General features: G+C 66.3%; 1 protein-coding gene across 8 annotated transcripts in view; it reads left to right on the top strand.

The window, feature by feature from the left end:
• The first annotated feature begins 648 nt into the window (after positions 1-648).
• The window catches only part of PACS2 (phosphofurin acidic cluster sorting protein 2), a 53,024-nt gene continuing 32,549 nt past the window's right edge, over positions 649-21,123 (top strand). For all 8 annotated transcript variants that reach the window (XM_044231889.1, XM_044231886.1, XM_044231887.1 and 5 more), the window contains exon 1: positions 649-767. In XM_044231889.1, coding sequence (XP_044087824.1) covers positions 649-767 — 119 coding nt within the window. The remainder of the gene's footprint in view (positions 768-21,123) is intronic.

Raw genomic sequence — 21,123 nt, 5'->3', positions numbered from 1 at the left:
GTCGGTTCCGCGGACCCCGAGGGCAGGGTCCGTGAGCGGGGAGCGGGACCGGCGGAGGCCCCGGGGTCGGGGCGTGGCGACACGGGGCGCGCGGGGCGGGGTGCTGGGCGGCAGCGGGCCTGGGTCGCGGGCGCGCTGGGGCGCACGGGCCCCCGGAAGAGGGGAAAGAGGACGTGCGGGGTCCCGCTCGGCGGCTCCCGGGGGGCGGAGCGGGCGGGGCGGGGCCGGTGCGCAGGCGCGACGCGCGCTCTCGCGGGCCGCGGGCCGGGACGAACGCGGGTCGCCGGCAGGGAGCGCGCGCGTCCCCGCACTTCCGGCGAGCGCTCCGCGGGCCGCGATTGGGCTCGAGGCGGCGAGCGCGCGCCCGCCCAGCCAATCGGCAGCGGCGGCGGGGCGGGGGCGGGGCGCGCGGCGGCGGGGACGCGCGGGGCGGGGCGGGGCGGGGCGCGCGGCGCGGGGCGGGGCGGCCGCAGCCTGGTTGCCGCCCGCGGGCCTGTCCGCCGCCCGCCCGGCCGTCCCCGCCGCCGGCAGCCATGTGACCGCGCCGCCGCCCTCCGCGCGCCCGGCCCGCCCGCCCGCCCGCCCGCCGCCGCGCGTCCGCGGCCCGGCCGCAGCCCAGGCCGCCGAGGGAGCGGCGGGGCCGGCGCCATGGCCGAGCGGGGCCGCCTGGGCCTGGCCGGCGCGCCCGCCGCGCTCAACACGCCGGTGCCCATGAACCTGTTCGCCACCTGGGAGGTGGACGGCTCCAGCCCCAGCTGCGTGCCCAGGTACGCCGCCGCCCCGCCGCTTTGTTCCCGCGCGCACCTGCCGGACACCCGGGACCGGCGCCCGGACCGCCCGCCCGGGGCCGCCCGCCCGGGCCCTGCGCACTGCGTCGTCCCCGCCCGGGACGGGCCGCCTGGCCCCGTCCGCTAGGGACCTGCGCCCGGGGTCCCCGCCCCGCACTGTCCCTCGGGGACCTGCGCCCCGGGGCCGTCCCCACCGGGGACCGCACCCGGGCCCTCGCGCTCGGGGAGGGGGCAGCCCGGACAGTGCAGCTGGCCGTCCCCCGGGACCTGCGCCTAGAGCCCCCCCGCCCGGGACCGCGCGCCCGGGACCTGGCACCCCGGGCCCCCACCCAGGACGGTTGACCCGGGACCCGCACACGGGACCGTCAGCCCGGGGTCCCCCACCCGGGGCCTCGAGTTTGCGCCCCCCTCTCGGGCGTGCGCGTTCTGTGGGAGCGACCTCTGACGCGTGGAGGGCCCCCGAGGTCCTGGCGCGGCGGGAGGGAGTGACGCCGGCTCCTCCGAGGCGCAGGGCGCTCACCTGCTCGGGCTCCCGGGCGGCATCGTGCACCTGTCCAGGCTGCGGCGCTGGTGGAGTTGGCTCAGGTGTCCCCTCTCTCCACTGCTGTCAGATTTCCTTTTGTGGTCAGCCACCCAGTCAAGCTGGGCGTCCTGAGAGTGACCCGCGGGCCCGCAGTGTCTGGGGAACAACTCGGGCTGGGACCAGGATTGTACTGTTTCACCCAGCACACGCCTCTTTACTCGTGGTCTCGGGGGGGCCTGCTCGGTCCTGCTGGCCCCTTACCTGCTTGCACCAGGCTTCCGAGTCAGAGACACCTGCGTGTCCATGAGCAGGGCACTTTGCACCGGGCTGTCAATTCCACCTTGGTGAAAGACTGCCCACTCCCTTGACCAAGAAGCGCCTGGACCCCGGTGGGAGGAGCTGGCGGAGCTGTAGCCCCCAGGCCAGTGCTCTAGCCACATCAGGTCCGCTGGGACGGGCAGCTGCGTTTCGCTTGGCAGCTTGGAGCTCTCTTGGTTTCTTCCTGACTCGGTGGTCCCCCCGATGGAGCCCTCAAGCTGAGGAGGGGCCAGACTCGCACCAGAGTCTGTTCTGAGTGGACACCAGACCTCAAGGGCTGTGGGGAAGAGCGCTCCGTGGGTGAGGGCCTCAGGAGCGCCGTCCAGGCACAGGAAGTGGGTGGTGAGCTGCTGCAGGTGTCGCGGGGTGAGGTGTTGGGGTTCCGGTCTGTGGGGCTTGCCCTCCACGAGTGCGGGGCTGGGGGGTCAGAGCACTGCTGTGCCAAGTGGACAGACTGGGCCCTTAACACACCTGCCGATCTGTATGGGGCCTCCTGTGCGACCTGAGGGTCAGCGTTAACAGGGCTTGCGCCGGAGGACTCCTGATGCACCTGCTTGCCTCTGCTCTGGGAGGCCTCTGGGCTCGCAGCCAAGCTGAGGAGCATCTCCCCGGGCCCAGCCTCCTTACTCTTGCCCATCCTGGGCATTTGCCTTAGAGTCGAGACTCACAGCCGGGGATCTCTGAGGACTTTCCCCCTCACCCCCCATGCTTTTGTCTGTCCCCCTCGGCGTTGTCACCACCACCACCCAGTCCACCACACCTGTCCCCCTCCTTGCCTCCTGTGTCACTGCCCCCTTGCTACTCCAAGTGTCCCCAGAAGGGGGGTGCAGACAGTAGCCCATCTTTGCCGCCCCTCCTCAGCGGCTTCCTGGGGCTCCCCCAAAAGAGCACTGAAATTTACCTGGGGGTGGTGGGGGGTGGTAGCAGGAGAGGCCGGGAGGTAGGAGCTGCCTTTAGGGGCGTGCCCCTCCTGGAGCTGGTCTGGGAAGTGCACTCCAGTGAGTGTTGGGGGAGGGTGTGCGGTGGGATGTGGGGGCTGGGCGGCACAGTGCTGGGGTTGGGAGCTCCGTGGCTCTGCCTGGATGGGATGTAGGGATGGGGGTGGCAGGTGGCAGGGGGTGGCAGGTGGTGCCCCATGGCCATCCAGTTGTCAGGATAGGCCGGCAGAGTTGACGGGTTGACCGTCCAGAACGTTGGTTGGAGCGGATGTCCCCCTAATTTACTGGAGAGCAGAGACCCTCCCTGAGAGGGGGTGCTCGTCCCTTGCTTGTGCCTCCTGCGTGTGAGAGGCCTTGGACGGGCTGTTCTCAGCTTGCCCCTGGGACTTTCTCTGGAACGGGTCACACTTCCTCTATTCCTTTGAGTGTCTTGGTTTTGCCCGGTCTTTACGTTTTGGAGTGATGTTGCGCCAGTGGCTGTCACTGCCGTGTGGTCCCTGCGGAATGACAGTCCCTACTGTAAGGGGACCTGGGGCTTGTGTCCAGGCGGCGGCCAGTTTCGTCTGTGCTGCGGTCGGCCCCCGAGTGCCGGTCCTCTGCGCATGTGTAGCTGCGGGCGGCCGGCCTGGCGTCCGCACCGGCCCGTAGTGGGGTTTGGGGGGCTGTGACCAGTGTGACACTGGGCTGCTTCGTGGAGTGCGGTCGTGCTGGCTCCAGCCCCCGCTGGCGGGGACGCCCGTCCCCAGCGTGCTGCCTTCTTGCCAAGGTTTTGCCGGGCTTTTAATTTTTGCCAGTCTGGTGGGAGTGAAGTGGTGTTGTGGCTTTAATTTGAATCCCTCTGATCACTAACGCAGGCCGCTTGCACGTCCTTGTCACTTCTTCGGCCAAGTTTTCTTTTTGCTTCTCATTTTCGTTTTTCTCTGGACTCGAGTCTCAGCATCGTTTTCAGGGGACGGTAATCCCTCCCCGGCCAGAAGTGCTCAGTCTTCCAACGATGTGAATGTCGTGCCCGTCTGCAAGGTCTGTGCCCCTGCCTTCGGCTGGGCTGGCTCTTGTTCCCTGCTCTGCCCTTCTGATCGTGGTGGCAAGCTCCCTGCTCCCCCCAGGGCCTACTGCCAGGGGTCAGGGCTGTAACTCGAGGGAGGCCCGACTGCGTGGGTTTCCTCGAGGAAGCCTCCCGGCCGTGCTCCTCCCCAGTGACCATCGGCAGCTGTGTCCCACCGTTCCCTGCCGCCTCCTGGGCCCCCACCCTGCATCTCAGTAGGTTCTGGGTCCTTTTACACCATGAGCTTCCTACTCCTGCTGGACATTAGTCACCAGGTTCTAAATGCCGTGAGGCCGCCCGTCCTCTCCCGTGCGTGTTATTCACTCAAATCTTAGACGAACTTCCCTTGTGTGCATCTTTAGTGTGTTTGCGGGTCCTGGTTGTGGGTCTGCGTGCTAGAGGGATGTCCAGCCGGCAGTGCCTGTTCTGGCGATGCTGTGCCCGCCAGCCACATTCCAGCGAGACAACGCACTGCTCTGCGCCTGCAGCCGGTCCTGCGGTTCCCAGCCTGGCGCCGTGGACTCCGCAGCTCCCCCATCCCACGGCGTGGCACCCGGTGCCGTGGCTCTCAGCAAGCGGGTGGGTTGTTGGCAGTTGGAGGCTCTGGGGCTCAGAGCCGCTGCGACCGCCCGTCCAGGGCAGGACTTGGGAAGTCGCCTGTCGCCCCTTGTCTTCCAGAGGAGCGGCCGTGGGGAGGTGGGCACCTGTCGGGTTCGGGAGGAGCCGCGGTGCCCTGCGGGGGGCTCGCCACACCCCCGTGCGGGACCAGCCGTCTGACCACGCCTGTGCCTGACGGGCGCGGGTGTCGGCATGACAGACGGTGTCGTAAACACTTTCCTTGACGCGCTGTCATGTCACGTGGGGTCGCCGCAGGTAGACGGGTTTTCCAGCGTTACGCGGACCTTCCGTCCCGGACGAGGTCACGCGGCGTCACCCTTCTTGCTCGCTGGTGGGCTCGGGTGATCGCGACCGGGGACTCCGTGTGGATGCGTAGGGTCTGCGATACCCCAGGGATGTGCTTCAGAGCGAGGGCTCGTCCGCTGTGCTGTGGGCCGTTGCCGCGAGCCTGGAACCGTGCGCCCTCGCAGGGTTTGGGAAAAGTCTCCCGGGAAGTCACCGTACCTTAGGGCTGCTCTGAGGGCAGCGCAGCCTGGATTCGGGGCTGTCAGCGGGCATAGGGCACTCGCCCCGCCCGAGCTAGCTTCTTAAAAAATATGGATTCCTGAGAATTGTCCGCTTTGTCCAGATTTTCAGGTTTATTGGGATAAAGTTGTGCGTACTGATCTGTGTGCTGTCCCCTTCGGCTCCTTCCATTGCTCGTGCGGGTGGACGGGGGTGGGGGCGCTCGGACGCGTCTCCCCGGGGCTCCTCACTGTGGGACGAGAGCTCGTTCTTCTTGTTCTCGTTGCTGAAGACAAACGTGTGGCTCCTTAGTTTTCCCTTGTTTCCTCTCGTGCAGGCTTTTACGTGGACGGTCGTTCCACTGAAAACACATGTATTTCTTCCAACCTCCCGCCGTTCTTTCTTTAATCTGTCGGGATTTTCGGGGTTTCTCGGCAGACAAACACGTGGGGTCTTTTCTAGTCACTGTCCCGCGGCTCTTCTCTTAGTCGCTCTGCGGTCGGAGAAAGTGCTCGGTGTGACGGCAGGTCCTTAGGGTTTTCGGAACGTGCCTTCTGGCTCCGTCTGAGCTGTTTCCGAGCCTGCTCTCTTGGTGCTGACCAGGAATGTGTGTCCGGCAGTGGACGGTGTGTGAGGTCTCTCTGCGCACACCAGGCCTGCTTCGCTGAGGTCGGAGCTCTGCTCCCCTTTCTGTCTGCGGGAGGAGCCTGGAAACCCAACCTGGTGCGGGACGGACGTGTTTCTCTCCGAGTTCTGTCCCTCTGAAACCGCGTTCTCAGGCGTACCCGTTCGGTTAGAGCACCTCCCCGTGGGGCGCCTGGGGGGCTCCGTGGGTTAAGCCGCTGCCTTCCGCTTGGGTCATGGTCTCAGGGTCCTGGGATCGAGCCCCGCATCGGGCTCTCTGCCCAGCGGGGAGCTGCTTCCCTCTCTCTCTCTCTGCCTGCCTCTCTGCCTACTTGTGATCTCTGTCTCTGTGTCTAATAAATAAATAAAATCTAAAACAAACACAGAAACAAACAAACACCTCCCCAGGTCTTCGAACTTCAGGCACACGTGGCTCTGGTCGTGCTTTCCTTCCGACCGTGCGCGTTGGTGATGGAGGCTCTGGGTGGCCTCTGCCTCCTTCTTTCCCGTCCTTTTGGTCAGACCCCGCGTCCACACGCCACATGTGCTTTTGGTTCTTCGCCGCGGATCTGGAATCCATTTCCGTTCAATCCGACAGACTTAAGTTTTTAGCTAGAACTTTCCGTCTGTTGTCATTTATCAAAATTATTGATATTTGGGTTTATATCTATCATTTTCTTTCTGTGCTTATTATTTTCTGTTTTTTTATGTCTGCTTTTCTCTCGTCTTCCCTCCTCTCCCACTGATGTTTTTCCTTATTCTGTTTCCTTCTCATGTATTAGTTTGAAATTTGGCAGTATTTGTCTCTTCGGTGGCGACTTTGTGATTTGTAGCTGTACGTGTTCCATGGGGAAGGAGCAGAGGGAGAGAATCCCACGCAGGCGCCACAGCCAGTGCGCCCAGCGCCGCACCCCGCGGGTCAGTCTTGTGACCCTGAGATCAGGACCTGAGCTGAAACCAAGAGTCGGAGGCTGCCCTGACCGAGCCCCCAGGCGCCCCCATACTGGGTGTATTTCAAAGTTAATTTATCTTTATCCTGTTCCCAACAGACGCGGGGACGGACCCCAGAACCTGTTATTTTGACCCAGCCCTTTCCTGCTCAGGCACCGCGTTCGGCATTAATTGTCCTGCTGAGCCCACGAGGCGTTGTTGCTCCTTCGCTTTGTGCTGCGTGACCCTCGACCCTCGAAGCTCATCGCTTTTCTTCATTCTTACGGCAGCTTCGGACTTGGAATTGTTTTCTCCCTTTAATGTCTGAAGATGCATCTTTAGGGTTTTCTTTAGTGAGGGTGTGTCGATAGCTAACTCTTTGGTTCTCAAGATGCTTGCCCTGGTTTCTGGGGGGTGTCCTGGGGGTGGGTGCAGGCGGCACCTCCGCTCCGCACATGGACAGCGCGAACCCCTGACTGCTCGGTTTTGCTCTCGAGAAGTCAGCTGCGCATGTGGGGAGAGTCCTCTGAAGGTCTGTCCTTCTCCGTGGCGGCTTCGCGATCCCGTCTCTGGTGTCCAAGCGTGGCTTTCTCCTGATACTGCCGTGGTCAGGGTTGGGCTTTCCAGCTCTGGAGTGCTGGGCCGTGTCCACGCCCTCGGTCTGGTGCTTGCCCCTGCCCCGTGCTGTGTGTTCTCCCATCGCGGTGCGTGTGTAGTGACCACGGGGGGCCGTGGTGAGCACGGCTGCGCAGGGTTCGCGTGTGCCTCTAACGGCCGGCAGTTTTCAGCCCTTCCTTCTACTTCTGTCCACGTGCCGCTGCCCCTGCAGCCCGCACGAGGGCCACTGCGGCTGGCGGCGATGGCGCCGTCTCGAGCCCTGCCCCAGCCTGGCACAGACGTTGAGGGGCTATGGTGACCGCTCCTGGAGCTGAGTGGAGGGGCTCTGCTCCGGACCGTGGGTTCGGTTTCACGTTGGGAGGAAGCCGGCGTCGGTGTGTGCTGGGGGAGCGGGGCAGGCGGGACCCTGGGCCGCGTCAGCGGTGAACGTGGCCGGCGGCTGGGGCTGTCAGATGTGGGCATGGGGGGGCAGGCCCTGAGAGTGGGCCGGGGGCTTGCGGGTCTGAAGGATCGAGTCTGCTCTGGGGGAGAGGGAGGAAGCCGGCTCTGCAGCCTGCCAGCTGTGAGGTCTGTGGGGCGGCTGTGGGCCGTCACTGCGCCTTACGGAAGCTCGCTTCAGCCCGCCCGCACATGTGTGTGCATACGTGTGCGTACGTGTGCACGCCCGGGCCGCGTGGTCTGCTCCCGTGCCTCCCGCGCAGAGCGGGCTTCTGTGAGAAGGGAGCAGCGGCTGTAAAGGGCCTGAGCAGGTGGTCTGCTGGGGCACGTGTGTGGTCCTGTGCGGTGTCCACGGGTCCGTGAACTCAGTGGGGACCCCTCAGGCACCTCTTGGGATCCAGCACCCACCCCCTGCTTCTGCCCAACGCACTGGCCGTCCCACCAGCAGGGCGGAGGACGGAGAGTGTCCACGGTGCGGGTCGGGGAGTGGGGGGAGGCGGTTCCAGAGAGCGGCTCTACAGTGGGGAAGGACGGTCTTTTCGACCCTGTGGTGGGTCAGTCTCAGGGGTCCTGCTGGAGCGGGCACACGGCGACGGGCGCTCAGAGGCTGGCGGGCAGGGTGGGGAGCACTGGCTGCCGGGCACCTGGGCCCCCGCGTCGGGCTCCACGAGTCTCGTGCAGCACCGCAGCCGGCCCGGCCCCCGGACATCGGTGCGCCCCGCGGGAGGCGCCGGGCGGAGCGTGGACGTGGCCCAGAGCGTGGAGCTGTTGTGGAGCTGCTGGCCGCGGCCTGGCCTGTGCGTCGTCGGCTCCCATGGGTCGCGCGGCTCGGCGGCGGCTCGGGGGCTCGCCCTGACAGCAGCGTGGAGTGTTCCCGGGCCGCTTACGTCCAGGGTGCCAGGGCCCCGGCGTGCAGGGCAGGCGCTGCCAGGCACTGCGAGCGCCAGGGTCTGGTACAGGCCTCTGTGTCGCGCCGTGTCTCCAGCCTGCACTGGACCCCGGGCCCCTGGAGGAAGGCCGTGCTCCGTGCTCCGCCCCTGACCCGGGGAGAAGCAGATGCCCCTCAGGGCCTCCGTCAGCACCGTCCACGGGCAGAGCCCAGCTGCTGCTGGCCTGGCCCCTCACGCCCCGCGGAGTCAAGGCTGCAGCCCGGGGCCTGTGGTTGGTTCACCCAGGGTGGGTCCCCGGAGGAGGGGGCGCCTGGTAAATGATGTCGGCGGCACCTCAAGGGGCAGAGATGGCGGTGGGAGGCACCGGAGAGTGGGCGCACTGCCCTTCTTGTGGCCAGCCTTGCTGTGGCTGTTCTGTGCCCCTGCCACCACTGGCCTTTTCTCACTGACCCTGCCCCGGCCACACGTAGCCCCCAGCCATGGTGCCAAGACCCTGCGGTGCAAGGAGAGGCCCTGAGGCACCATTGTCCCCGTGGTGGGACAGGATGGGACAGGGTGGCCACAGGGGGCTCAGGGGACACAGACGTCGTCCGGTGGGCTGGGTGGGCCACGGGAGGAGCCTGGTCCGGCCTTTTCCTGCTACATGCTGGGTCTTGCCCTTGGCAGAAAGGGAGGTGCTTCGTCGGCCCCATGGCTGGTGGCAGCTGGCCGGGTCCTGTCTCATGTGGCCGTCCCACTGCTCCAGCACGCGCTCCCTTGCACACACGTGGTGTGGGCCCGGGTGAGCAGCGCGGGTTCAGGGGTCTGTCCGCGCTGTCACCCTCTGGCCTCTGTGGCGGTGGAGCCCTGTTGGTAGGGGCTGGCCCCGTCTCTGTCCCCTCAGCCCTGGGCAGGCCCTGGGAGGCCCTTCCCTCCACCCGGGTGTGGTTGTGCCTCCTCCAACAGGCCGGCTCTGCCCTGGGGGGCCCCACGGTCTCCGGCCTCCTCCGTGTGGCACAGGCTCCTCCCTGTCCACGGCCGCTCAGTGGAGAGGGCACATGTGGCCCATACTGGGCCAGTGGTGACGCTCCCCGGGGCAGACCCTTGGGTGGCCGCTGGGGTGATTGTGTGTGAGTCAGAGCCTCAGACCAGTGCCCTTGGGGGCGTCTGCATCTTCCACTTAACCTGAGGCTCACCTTCTAGGGTGACCGCTGCTGACCTCATGCCCCGTAAGGGCGTGTCTTTGCGTTGTGGCCGGTTAGCCCTTCCCTGGTCTTGGATGAGCTTGTGCTGGCCTCGGCTACCGCAGCGTGAGGGACAGCTCTGTGCAGGTGTCCCCAGGCCCCAGGAGGGCGGGTGTCCCCATGCTTCTGAACTTGGTGGGGCGCTCTGTGCTGGCTCAGGCCCCACAGCTCACCCCTGCCCACCTGGGAGTGGACACTGTGCATCCCCGAGGCACCTAGAAGTGCCTCAGGCCGGGTGTCCCGTGCGGGGTGGGCTCTGGTCAGTGAATCGTGGTGCTGGGGGGCATGGCTGGGTGCAGGCCGCCTGGAGGTGCTCTGCAGTGGGCCTGGAGACGGAGTGGGGCTTGGGGACCCCTCCTGTGCTCTACAGTGGCCCAGGCCTTCCACCTCAGCCCCTGCTCCAGGCTGGGCTGTGCTTGGCAGGGGGGCCACCTTGGCTGTGAAGACCTGTCCCGGGATGTGGGCTCTGGTGACCTGGCCCGCAGCTGCTTCACTGTTCACTGGGCGCCCCGCGGGGGCCTGGGCTGCGGCCTGTCCTCCGTGGCAGGGGGGCTCGTGCTTAGGCTTGATCACGTCCAGAGGGCACTGGGGAGCGGCACCAGTGCACCCCCTCTCTGGCCGGCTCGGACAGGAAAGGAACGAGCGGGCTGTGTGTTTACAAACACAGAGCTTGTCCAATGACGCATCCAGAGGCAGGATGATGAACTCATTTGTGGGTGTGGGGTCCCCGAGAGACAGGCGTGAGGACAGGGTGGGGGCTGATCTGTGGCTGGGGGCAAGTAGGGCCCTACTCGGAGCCGGCCCATGGAGGGAAGATGGTGGCGGCGGTGCAGAGGAGAAGGGGCGTCAGGGAGGCTGAGGGTCTGGTGGGGGGTGGGCACACAAGGGCTCCCTACCAGCCGCTGGGCTCCTGGGCAGCACCGTGGGCGCGGAGGCCGTCTTCGTGCTTTCTGCCCAGCCTTGTGGGTGCTGCTGCCGCCGGTCCCCAGCTGAGGCATTGGGGTCTGCGCGGGGTGGGGGGGGAGGATGGGCTAGACCTATCTGTGGGTCCCTGTGGCCCTGGCAGGTCATGGAAGGTTCCAGAAGTGTGTTGATTTGTAGCCCAGCCCTGGAGCAGGATTGCTGAGGACCAAGTCCCCGAGCGTCCCCCGTGCTGTTGGTCTTGGCAGAAAAAAGCCTCATGCAGGGGGCAGATTGGCAGCGGGGGCCGTGGTGAAGGTGTCCCAGGAGGGGCTGGTATGGGTGGGGGTGCACCCGTGCCCTCTGCCTAGCACTGAGGGCCTGCTCGGCCCTGCCCTCGCCTTTTTTTTTTTTTTTAAGATTTTATTTATTTATTTGACAGACAGAGATCACAAGCAGGCAGAGAGAGCGGGGGAAGCAGGCTCCTTGCCCAGCAGAGAGCCCGATGCGGGGCTCGATCCCAGGACCCTGAGATCATGACCTGAGCCGAAGGCAGCGGCTTAACCCACTGAGCCACCCAGGCGCCCGTGTCCCTGCCTTCTTGATCTAGCAGAGGATGAATTCCTATTTTGTCTCTTGGAGAATAGTTTCCTCAAAAAAGGATGATGCCCCTCCCCTCCGGGGTGCGTGGCTGCTGCGGGGAGAGGCAGGCTGCTGGGGCTCCGCGGTTAGAACAGGCAGCCATTTGGCACAGGGACCTGTCAGGGCGGGGACAGCTGTGTGCCTGCCGCCGCTGGAGGCACTCAGGAACCCGTGTCCTTGGAAAGCTGGGATGTCCCGCGTGCTCTCCGTACCTGCCTGCGGCTCCAGGCAGAGAGGGCTCTGGGGACGGTGCGATTGGCCGGCGGCGAGGAACCCACACAGACCTTCGGGCTCTGCCACCGCCACTGCCCGCCCTTGAAGCTGCCGCGCGCTGGGCCGCCGCACGGAGCGTTGTGTTTGCAACAAACAGGAGCGCGTCTGATTAGGCGTCTTTAGGAGACAGCGTCTGCGGAATTCCCTCCAGCCGGCCGCTAGTCCGGTTCCCACGAGAGGAAGGGGACAGGGAGATCCCTGCTCCCGAGTCATGCAGCCTGGTGCCCGACTGTGGGGCTGTTGGCCCAGGGGTCAGGCAGGCAGACCCAGAGTCGCACAGCAGGGAAGGGCAGAGTCAGTGGGCTTCGGTCCGACACCCTGGGCCGCAGTTCGACCCTCACAGTAGGGCAAGGTGAGGCCAGGGCGGGAGTTCTCATCCTCGCTGGCCCTGCGCTGGGCCCCTGGGGGGGCGCTCATGGTTGTTGAGGCCCCCAGCGCGGCCTCGTCCCCCTGTCCCTGCACACCCCCTCCCCCCGCGCCAGGTGCCCAACTTGGCATTCCCGTTGTCATTTGAGATTTGCTCCCTGGCCGCTGTTGCCTTTCCTGCCTCGAGGCGCAGCCCCCGGAAGCCGGCCCAGCCTGCTGTCCCCCGGCTGCTGCCCGCAGCCTCCAGCACCAGCCTGGACACCAGCCTGGCAGATGGTTTGGGGGGGACGCAGGGGCCTCCAGGAGCTCTGGGACAGTCTTGGGCTCTAGTGTGGTCCACTGGGGCAGGGGTCCTGAGTCCTCTCTGGGGGTCTCACTGTGACGGAAGCACCCGGAGCGCTGCTTGAACCGGGGGAGGCAGGCGGTGTGCGTCGTGGGGCACAGCGGTGGCGCTCTCTCCAGACCCGAGGCTCCGGGTGGCTGCGGGCCCACAGTCCCCCACGGGCATGTGGAGAGGCGAGGGTCCAGTGGCCATCCAGCTCTGGTCCTCGCCTGCCGGGCTACGAGGCAGGGCCCCCTGACCCAGTGCTGGGGCACCGTCCTAGCTCTTTCAGGCTGTGGGCACGGTGCTGGCTTTGCATGGGGAGCTAGGGGTCCTGAGCGGTGACCGCTGGGCCCATGGAGGATGCAGGCCATGACGTTGACCTGACGGCGGTGTGACTGTCCCTCGCTTGGTGACAGCTCAGGCGGTACCTGAACCTGCTCCCTCCTGGCCCCGGGGGCAGGGGTGTGCCTGAGAATGACTCAGTGCTGGGCGCTGGGCTCCCTGAGCAGAGGGAGGGGTGAGAACACCCCTGGACACGGGGAGCCCGAGACCCCGGCTTTCCGGGAGGCTGCTCCTGGGAGGGGACGTGTGGGCACAGACCCCTTGTTGGACCCCCCTGGGGCTTCTCTGGTGACCCTGGGTGGGGGCGGTTAAGAGAGAGCTGGAGGGCGTGGGTGTGTCCGGGAGAGGAGGTCGTGCTGGCAGCTGGAGGCCCGTCTGTGGGGCTTGGGTGGGCGGGGCAGGGGCAGGGCTGCAGGGGGCCGGTGGCTTCGGGGCAGGGGAGCCACCCTCCTGGCTCGACCCCCTGTTTCTCAGAGGAGCCAGTGTCAGAGCAGGGTGTGGGTCGGGGTGTGTGGCCTGGGGAGCGCGGCACAGCCCTGGAGGCCTTGGGCAGGGCCGGGCGGGCAGTTGGTGCTGCGTTCTCCGGGGCTGGGGCTGGGGCTGTGGGTGGCGTCTCACGACCGGAGCTGCTGGTGACGTGGGTGTGTCCAGGCGGCCTGGGGGTGTGGGGCGCTGGCGGGGGGGGTGGGGGGGTGGAGGGAGGGATGGGGGGCCGCTGCTGGCGGAGGTACTGTGGTCTGCATGGGGGTCAGAGTGTGGGGCTCCTGGGGCAGGACCCGGCCAGGAGGGCTGGAAGTGCCTGCGGGGTGGCCTCCGAGAGAGCTGGGCTGCATGTGCCCAGCATGTGCATGGGAGAGGGCGAAGGACGCAGCTTCCTGGAGCTTTGTCTGGTGTCCTTTCCCAGCCGAGGCCACAGCCGTGAGGACCACGGCCATGCTCCTTCCCTGCGGGTCTCTGTTCACGGACTCCTGGCCAGCGGAGCGAGCGGCATCTCCCTGTGGACCCTGGCCCTGGGGCCGGGCTGCTGCTCCCCAGGTCACCTCCAGCCTCCTGCCGCACTCGGGACCTGGCCTTCGCACCTTCCGTAGGAGATCGGGAGGCGGCCAGAGCTGGCCGTGGCTCAGCGACCTGGCGACAGGCCCCGGTCCTTTCCGCCCGCATCCTGCTCTCGGTCCTCGGTGCGTCTTGACATCATGTTGACATCATCGCGGCGCCTGCCGTGGCCAACCTGGTCCTGGCCAGCCCGAGCGCGCGGTCCCCTGGCGCTCACTTGTGAAAACCAGGCTGACCTCTGACTGGCAGTGAGTGATGTGCACTCACGTCTGTTCTCTTGGTTATGCTTTTCCTTTGCTGTTTTGGTCATTTTTTTTCAGAAACTGATCAAGGTCAATTGGCTTTTTTTACTTCCTCCAGGAAACGTGTTCTCTGGTCTCTTTCTCTGTTGCCGGCATATGTGGAAGAGACGCTTAGGGACCTTGAAGGGAAAACAAAACCGTCCTGCCGCCCGGCCCCTGTCCCCTGTGCATAGTGGGACCAGCCTTGGGGCTCCCGGATTCCTGCCCTCAGCCCTTTGAGGGTCCTGGCCTCAGGGCTCTGTGGTGGTTTCTAGAAGTTCCAGACAAGCCTGCTCCCGGTTCCTCGGTGGGAATCGTGTCTTGCCGGGTGCTTGGAAGGGCTTCCTTTGGGTCTGGTGCCCGGGGCACGACTCCCTGGATGGCGTCAGAGCTGCCCTGGGGACGATGACGGGCACGAGCGCGTGGGTCGCTCCTCGTCATCCGGGGGCTCCGCGGGCTGTTCCTGACGCAGTGGGGGGTGCACATGTCCCCCAGGCCTGCTCCAGGGGCCCCTGCTGGCCAGTGGGTGCTGTTGGGGGGCAACCCTGGGCACACTCAGGAGCCCTGGGCAGAAGCCGCAGCCAGAGCCGGCTGTGGGTGGAAGCAGGGGTGCGCAGCGGGCAGGTGGGGCACCCGACCCCGTGATGGTAGGGTTGCCGTCCCCTGTGGGCCTCCGGGGTACCGGGCTTCCTCGGGGGGGCAGCTCTGCAGGCGGCCGTGTGGCTGCCGTGGGTCCGTGCCCGCGGAAGTGTCCGCCCAGCAGCTGCGGGCTCTCCTGCCTGCGCCTCCTCATACCGTCACACAGCAGGTCGGGTCTCGACGTGCGCTTGGGGGAGACAGAATTTAGTCTGCAGCACCCACTGCCCCCCAGTGTTTTGGGTGGTGCCCCAGCGTGGGGCGCACCTCTCCTGCCCCGTCGCAGGTCCCCACTGTCCCTTCCCCCGATCGTGTCTGTGGGCAACATCGCTGCCCTTTATCCACGTGGACCCGGGGCCTGGCAGAGCCCGGGACTCGGCTGGGTCAGGCCCACGTGGACCGTACCAGCTCGGTCTGCTCCCAGCTCCCACCCGTGGGCTGCCTCGTGGGACCCCCTGCCTCCCTTCTCCTCTGGGGGCTCAGGCTGCCCCATGCACATTCCCGTTACCAGACAACCTGGAACCACCGGGTGCCCTCCTGGGTGGCCGCAGCCCATGCCCAGCGGGGGCTGGTTCTGTCCCTCCCCGGAGCCTGCCTGTGTTGGGGGCTGCACGCGGCACGGTACTCTGCGGTCAGCCGTGCGCCCCACACCTTGTGGCGGCCCCTCACTGAGGGCCGTACGGCCTAAAATGGGCTCGCTGTCCCTGCAGAGAATGTTCTTGCTCCTTCTCTGGGTTAGCCTGGGGACATGACCGGGCAAGCCTCCTTCCAGGACAGCGCTGGGCAGGGGCTCGCCTGCGGAGACAAGGTGGGGTTTGTTCCCCTCTAGTGGCTGGTGAGGGGCACCTGCATGCCTGGGGCTGGGGCGACCTGTGAGGCGTCTGGGTCACCGATGGAGGACGCAGCCCCAGGAGGAGAGCTCCTGATGTTTGTGACCCACGGCCAACGCTCTTGTGGAAAGTGGTCTCGTAGCTGTGGCTGGCTGGAGGTTTTGGGGTCCCAGGGCCGCTCGGAGCACCTCCCAGCACACACACGGTGCTCCCCGCAGGCTCCAGACTTCCCTTCGGGTGGCCACGCGGACCACTGACACCAGCAGCTCCCTCGGGGACTGGCTCCTGCGTCCTTCCTCTGGCCCCTCTGTGGGCAGGCTGGCTGGACGGGGGCCAGGAGGTGGGCTCACAGGGACCCAGCCGCCCCTCCTCCTCCCTTCACTTCCGGGGGCTCCCAGCCTCGTCAACAGAGGCCTTCCTGGCCCCATGTGCTGGCCAACGGAGACCCCTCTGGCCTTGCCTCCTGATCAGCAGGAAGCAGCCTTGTCCCAATAAGGCTCACACCAGAGACATCAGAGAAGGCTGAGCTGGCCGCTGGGAGCTGGCAGTCCCCAGAGGCTCCCGGGGAAGGGTGACCAGTGCTTCGGGACATGGGCAGAACCGGACCCTCAGCCTGGTGCAGAACTTCTGACGAACCGTCCGGCCACCGCTCTGTGTTGCTGGTGTGTCTGTACGGGAGCCGCTGGTCCCCACGCCTCACCTCCCCAGCCTTGCATGGACACCGCTCTGTGGCCTGGCACACCCGGAGTGGGGCGTGGGGGCCCGCTCTCGGACTGGCTGAGCTCCGAGGGGCGGCTGGAGCATGGGGGCCCCTGGCTAGCGGCCACCGCAGAGCCTGAGCTCCCACCAGGACGGGCACACGACTGCACGGATGGGTCAGCTTCTCTACACAAATGCCCCTTAGTTCTCCGTCCTACCAAACACACACTCAGCGCGTTGGGGACCCCGGAGGAATGTCCCCGCGCGTGGCTGCGGTGGCAACCCCTCCCCCGTGCCTGGAGGGAAACTGTACAAGTCAGCGTTTGGCTCAGTGGGCCCGCCCGGGTGCTGGTCTGTTCCGCAGAAACCCGTGATGCGTCCCGCTTGTGCCCTGTAGGCCCTGTGAGCCGTCCTCGGAGCCTGGCCTGGCGGGGCCCCTCCTTGGCCACGTGGGGTGCCCTGTGCCGGCCGCCCTGGAGCAGGGCTCCGTCCCTCCGTGGGTTCGTGGGGTTACTCGTTCGCCCCATGGAATCACCCTTCGGAGGAGCGGGGGCCGGGCGTCCGGCGGAAGCTTGCGCAGTGTCCCCTCCTGCAGCCTCGGTTCCCGGCCGCCCGCTGTCGTCAGAGGCAGTGGCCGCCTCAGGCTCGTCCCACGCCAGCGTTGCCCACGTCACCCCGGGCAGGGCGAGCGAGGCGCAGGGCGGTGCCCACGTCACCCCGGGCAGGGCGAGCGAGGCGCAGGGCGGTGCCCACGTCACCCCGGGCAGGGCGAGCGAGGCGCAGGGCGGTGCCCACGTCACCCCGGGCAGGGCGAGCGAGGCGCAGGGCGGTGCCCACGTCACCCCGGGCAGGGCGAGCGAGGCGCAGGACGGTGCCCAGACCACGTTCCCTCGCAGGGCAGCTGCACTGTCCTCCGATGGTCCACGGCTGGAGCCGTTGGGCCCGACGTGGCGTATCGTGTGCGTGTGGGGAAAACTGCCGAGGTTTGGGGCTCCCATCGGGGGTCTCGGAGCCGGTCCCCCTCAGACAGGGAGGCTCCCTCACGAGTGTCCACCACGGCGCCCTGCACAGTCACCAGAAGGCGTGAATAGCCCACATGTCCGTCAGCAGGTGAACGTGCGAGCACGGCCTCTGGGGTACGGGGCCGTTTCTCTGCCCTCTGCAACCTGGACGGCTCCGGGGAACGTCTCAGCGGAGACGCCAGGCACAAAAGGCCATGTGCCCTGTGGTTCCCGTCCCTGGGGCGTCCAGACAGGAGGACCCATGGTGTCTGCCAGGTCTGGGGCAGGACGGTGGGGTGGCAGCCGAGGGGCTGGGCCAGCTCTGTAGGCGATGAGACGTTTCGGGGTTGCAGCTGCTGATTGCTTCCCAGTGAACGTATCAAGTGCCACTAATTCGAAGACTTTAAAATGGCCAATTTTGGGGCACCTGGGTGGCTCAGTGGGTTAAGCCGCTGCCTTCGGCTCAGGTCATGATCTCAGTGTCCTGGGATCGAGTCCCGCATCGGGCTCTCTGCTCAGCGGGGAGCCTGCTTCCTCCTCTCTCTCTGCCTACTTGTGATTTCTCTCTGTCAAATAAATAAATAAAATCTTAAAAAAATAGAAAAAATAAAATGGCCAATTTTACGTTATATGTACTTCACCTCAACAACAAGTGACGTGGACGGGCAGTGAGACGGGTCTGGGCTCCAGCAGGTGGCTGCCAACAGCGGGGCCTCCGCAGGCTTGCGGGCCCGGGAGCACCTGCGGGGGGGTGTGCTGCGCGTGGCAGGTGTCTGGGCCCGTGGACATCTCGGGAGACAGCCCCCTCTCCTGGGGGCTGCTCCCTGGGGCCTTGGGGTCCTGCTGCCCTCACTCATTCTGTGTGTTTGGCCGAAAATCCTGGGTGTGCACAGGAGGTGTCTGCGGGTGCTTGGGGGCTGGGCCCTCCCGGACCACGGACTTTCCGTGGCTGAAGCTTTTCAAAGTGAGACAGTGGGGGATGGGGTGGCGCGGGCATGTCCTGCTCTGCCCTCAGCCTCAGGGCTCCAGGCAGCAGGGGCTGGACAGCAGCCCTGGAAGGTTCTGGAGCCTGAGGTCATTGGGGTTATGGTCTGCACTTCTGCGGGCCGCCTCTGTGGCTGTTGCCCACGTTCCGTGCCATGTTTGTCTTTTTGTTGTGCTTCTGTAAGAGGCTTTGTGCCCTGGACATTAGTCCTTTGTCTGCCCGCGGCTGTTTTCCTGCATCTGTTGTCTGACTTAGCTCGCACTAACGTCCACGTTTCCCATCTTGGGACCAGTGGGTCTCCTGCGCTGGGGTCTTGTGCCTTCCTCCCTGCGGCGTGGTGTACCTGGCCCCTCCTCCCCGGCGAGAACTGCCTGCCTGTGCCAGGCATGCCCTGGGCTCTGGGGCTGGTCCTGCTATTGGGCGGTGAGCTCTTCCCGGCCCCGAGCGCCCTCCGTGAGGAGGGAGACCGGCGGGGACCTTGCAGCTCGGGCCTGGTTGCTGCCGTGGGGGGACCACAAGCAGGCGGGGGACTGGCTTGGACCCTGGGCTGGAACACGGGAGGTCTTGGGTGGCGCCGCCCATCGGGCCTGCCCAGAGGCTGGGTGGAGGCGGGCACCGGGCATCTCCATGCCAGTAGGACCTGGGAACAGCAGGGCAGGTGATGGGCCTGACGGGAGCAGGGCCAGGAGGTCAGTGCTTCTAGGAGATGGAGAGGAGTCAGGGCAGGATGGCCGGGGCCTGGGTGGTCATGAAGACACCAGCCACACAGGGGAGAGAGGCTGCGTGTTGGGAGCTTGTCACCTTCGGCAGAATGTAGAGCACCGCAGCATGGGCGCAGCTGGTGACGTGCGCGCACACGGGCCCCGGGGCCTCCTCCCAAACCCAGCAAAGCCAGGAGGGGCTGGAGCCCCAGGAGGAGGACCAGGTCCGCTGGGCTGGGTGGGCGGCTGGCAGAGGAGCCCGGACACGGGGCTCGGGGCAGAGGGCGGAGCCTGGAGGCCTCCTTGTCCCCACTCTGGGCCGCAGCAGCCACGAGTCCAGGGTCAGCAGAGCGAGGGAGAGCAGGTGAGGAGGGGCAGAACTCAACGGGGGCGCACGCCTGCAGCTGGGAAATGGGAATGGGAGGCTCTGGTGAAAGAACATTCCGGAACATTCCGTCATGATGGCAGACAGGAAGCCTGGCACAGGGAGCAAGACAACGCTGAGAAGAACCACAGAATGGAGCGGCAACAGGGTGGACGTGGACAGAAGAATTAACAGCCTGGGGTCCCCCAGCAGGAGCCCCAATATTCTGCACGGAGCAGGGGGGCCCTTGGTGCTCCTTCAGGCGGGATCCGCCGTCTGGGCCCCGCTGCAGGCTGCTCGGGCCCGAGCCTTACTGCCTGCACCCACGGGCAGCGTCGCCTTCCTGCCCTGTCGGCGCCCTGTCTGCCCAGGGTCCTCGGCGGGGCGTGAGCACAGGTCTCTCACGCCCCGGGCGGCCTGGGGGGCAGTCGGGGGAGACAGCCTTGCCTTCCTCTCGGGGTTGTGGGAGGGCTCCTCGTGGCAGAGGTTTGTGGTCAGACGTGGAAAGCAGAGCCCTGCGCACCGTGGGCGGGCGCGGGACCTGGCGCGGGGCGGGGGGGTCGCAGAGGCGCTAAGCACGGGGTCCCCGGCAGTCCCGCTCCTGGTGCGTCGGCCCCAGGGCCTGGCCGTGGGGTCTGAACACGCACTCCGTGGCTCACAGTAGCCAGGCCACGGAAGCAGCCCAGGGGTCCAGCGGCGGGTGAGTGGAAGAAGTCCGTCCGCGCGTGGACGCCTCCTCGGTCTTCTCAAGGGGGGACGTCCCGACACCTGCCCCACGAGGCTGAACCATGGGGACGTCGCACGGACTGACCTCAGCCGCTCGCGGGAGGACAGGCGTCCTGTGACCCCTCACCGGACGCCCCCAGAGGAGTCCGTCCGCACAGACACAGTGGGCTGGGGCGCGGGGGGGCCGGGCGAGGCACGGAGCGTGCATGGGGCCAGAGTGGCCCTCGGGGAAGATGGAAGGTTCTGGAGCTGTGGCAGTGGGTGTGCAGCCCACTGGGTGTGCGTACTGCCACCGAGCCGCGTAAGTAAAAAAGAGTTTTATGTTGTGTTTATTTTTCCACAATAAAAACTGAGCTACACTTCGCCGTACCGTCCCCAAAAGAAGACCGAGGAGAGTCACACCCCACGGGGCAGGGGGCGGTGAGTTGAAATCAGAAGCCGTGGTGTTGGCCAGCGCTGACCCTCTCCGAGTCTGCTGGGCCCAGCTGGAGACCCAGGGAGTGGCCCAGGGGGTGGGGGTGGCTGGGGTCCTGCTCCAAGTGAGGCCGGTCTCCAAAGCGTCAGACTGGCCAGAGGGGCTCAGGTGGGGACTGACCTTCCTCTGTCCCTCGCCCTGGAGCCAGAGGGGCTCAGGTGGGGACTGACCTTCCTCTGTCCCTCGCCCTGGAGCCAGAGGGACTCCAGTCGTGCCCCGCCTGGACCCCCTACTTGCGAGTACCACGGCTGCCCAGGCTCTGGGGAGTGCAGAGGCTTAAAGGAGATTCTGGGACGCCGGATGCCTCCTTGGCCACCATGTACACACCGCCAGGGGCAGCAGGGCCCTGGGCTCCCGCCTCTGGTTTGTGTCACACACGTGAGGTTGGGGGGTGGTCCGTCTCGCCTGTGCTGTTTCCAGCTTTGTCTCCCGACTTGGGGTTCTGCCCTCCAAGTGTGGAGTTGAGCTTCTGCAGGTGGGTGGGCCCAGGTCTTTGTTTCGCGACAGGGCGTGGTGCTGGCCGGCTCTCTGGCAGGAGTGGGCCGTGGGGGACCCCCAGTGTTCCTTTCCTGCGGGGAGCATGCATGTGGGTCCCCAGGGTTCGGCGGGGTGGGCGGACGACCTCCCAGCAGCCCCCGCATGGCTTTAACCACATGACACTGAAGGTGGAAATGCCTGGCCCGTCTTGCATGTATGGAAAGTTTTGCAAAACTAGGTGTCGGTGAGCTTCCTGAAATGCCGCTTGTTCGGCAGCTCACAAAAAGCTCGCAAAACCGGGGCCTCCGGGACATCGCCTCTTCCCCACGGCTCACGTCACCACCTTGGGAGAGCCCCATTGACCCTGCCTTCCCAGGACACCTTCCCTGATCCCAGGGCAGAGCAGCCGGCCCCTCTCCCCTGGCTGTGTGTGTCCCAGCCTGTAGGGCCTTGTTGGGTGTCCCAAGGGGAGGCCTCTGCGACCCCACTCTCCCTCTCATGGGGTGCTCTGCTCCCCCCACTGGCCTGCCCACTGGCCACCTATCCCAGGGGCTCACCCCTCACCCCAGTCCCATTGGACTTGGCCCCTG

This window comes from Neovison vison, chromosome 13, assembly GCF_020171115.1.
Source record: "Neovison vison isolate M4711 chromosome 13, ASM_NN_V1, whole genome shotgun sequence".
Lineage (NCBI taxonomy): Eukaryota > Metazoa > Chordata > Mammalia > Carnivora > Mustelidae > Neogale > Neogale vison.
The sequence above is the reverse complement of the archived record's forward strand: the minus strand, read 5'-3'. Positions and strand labels throughout refer to the sequence as shown.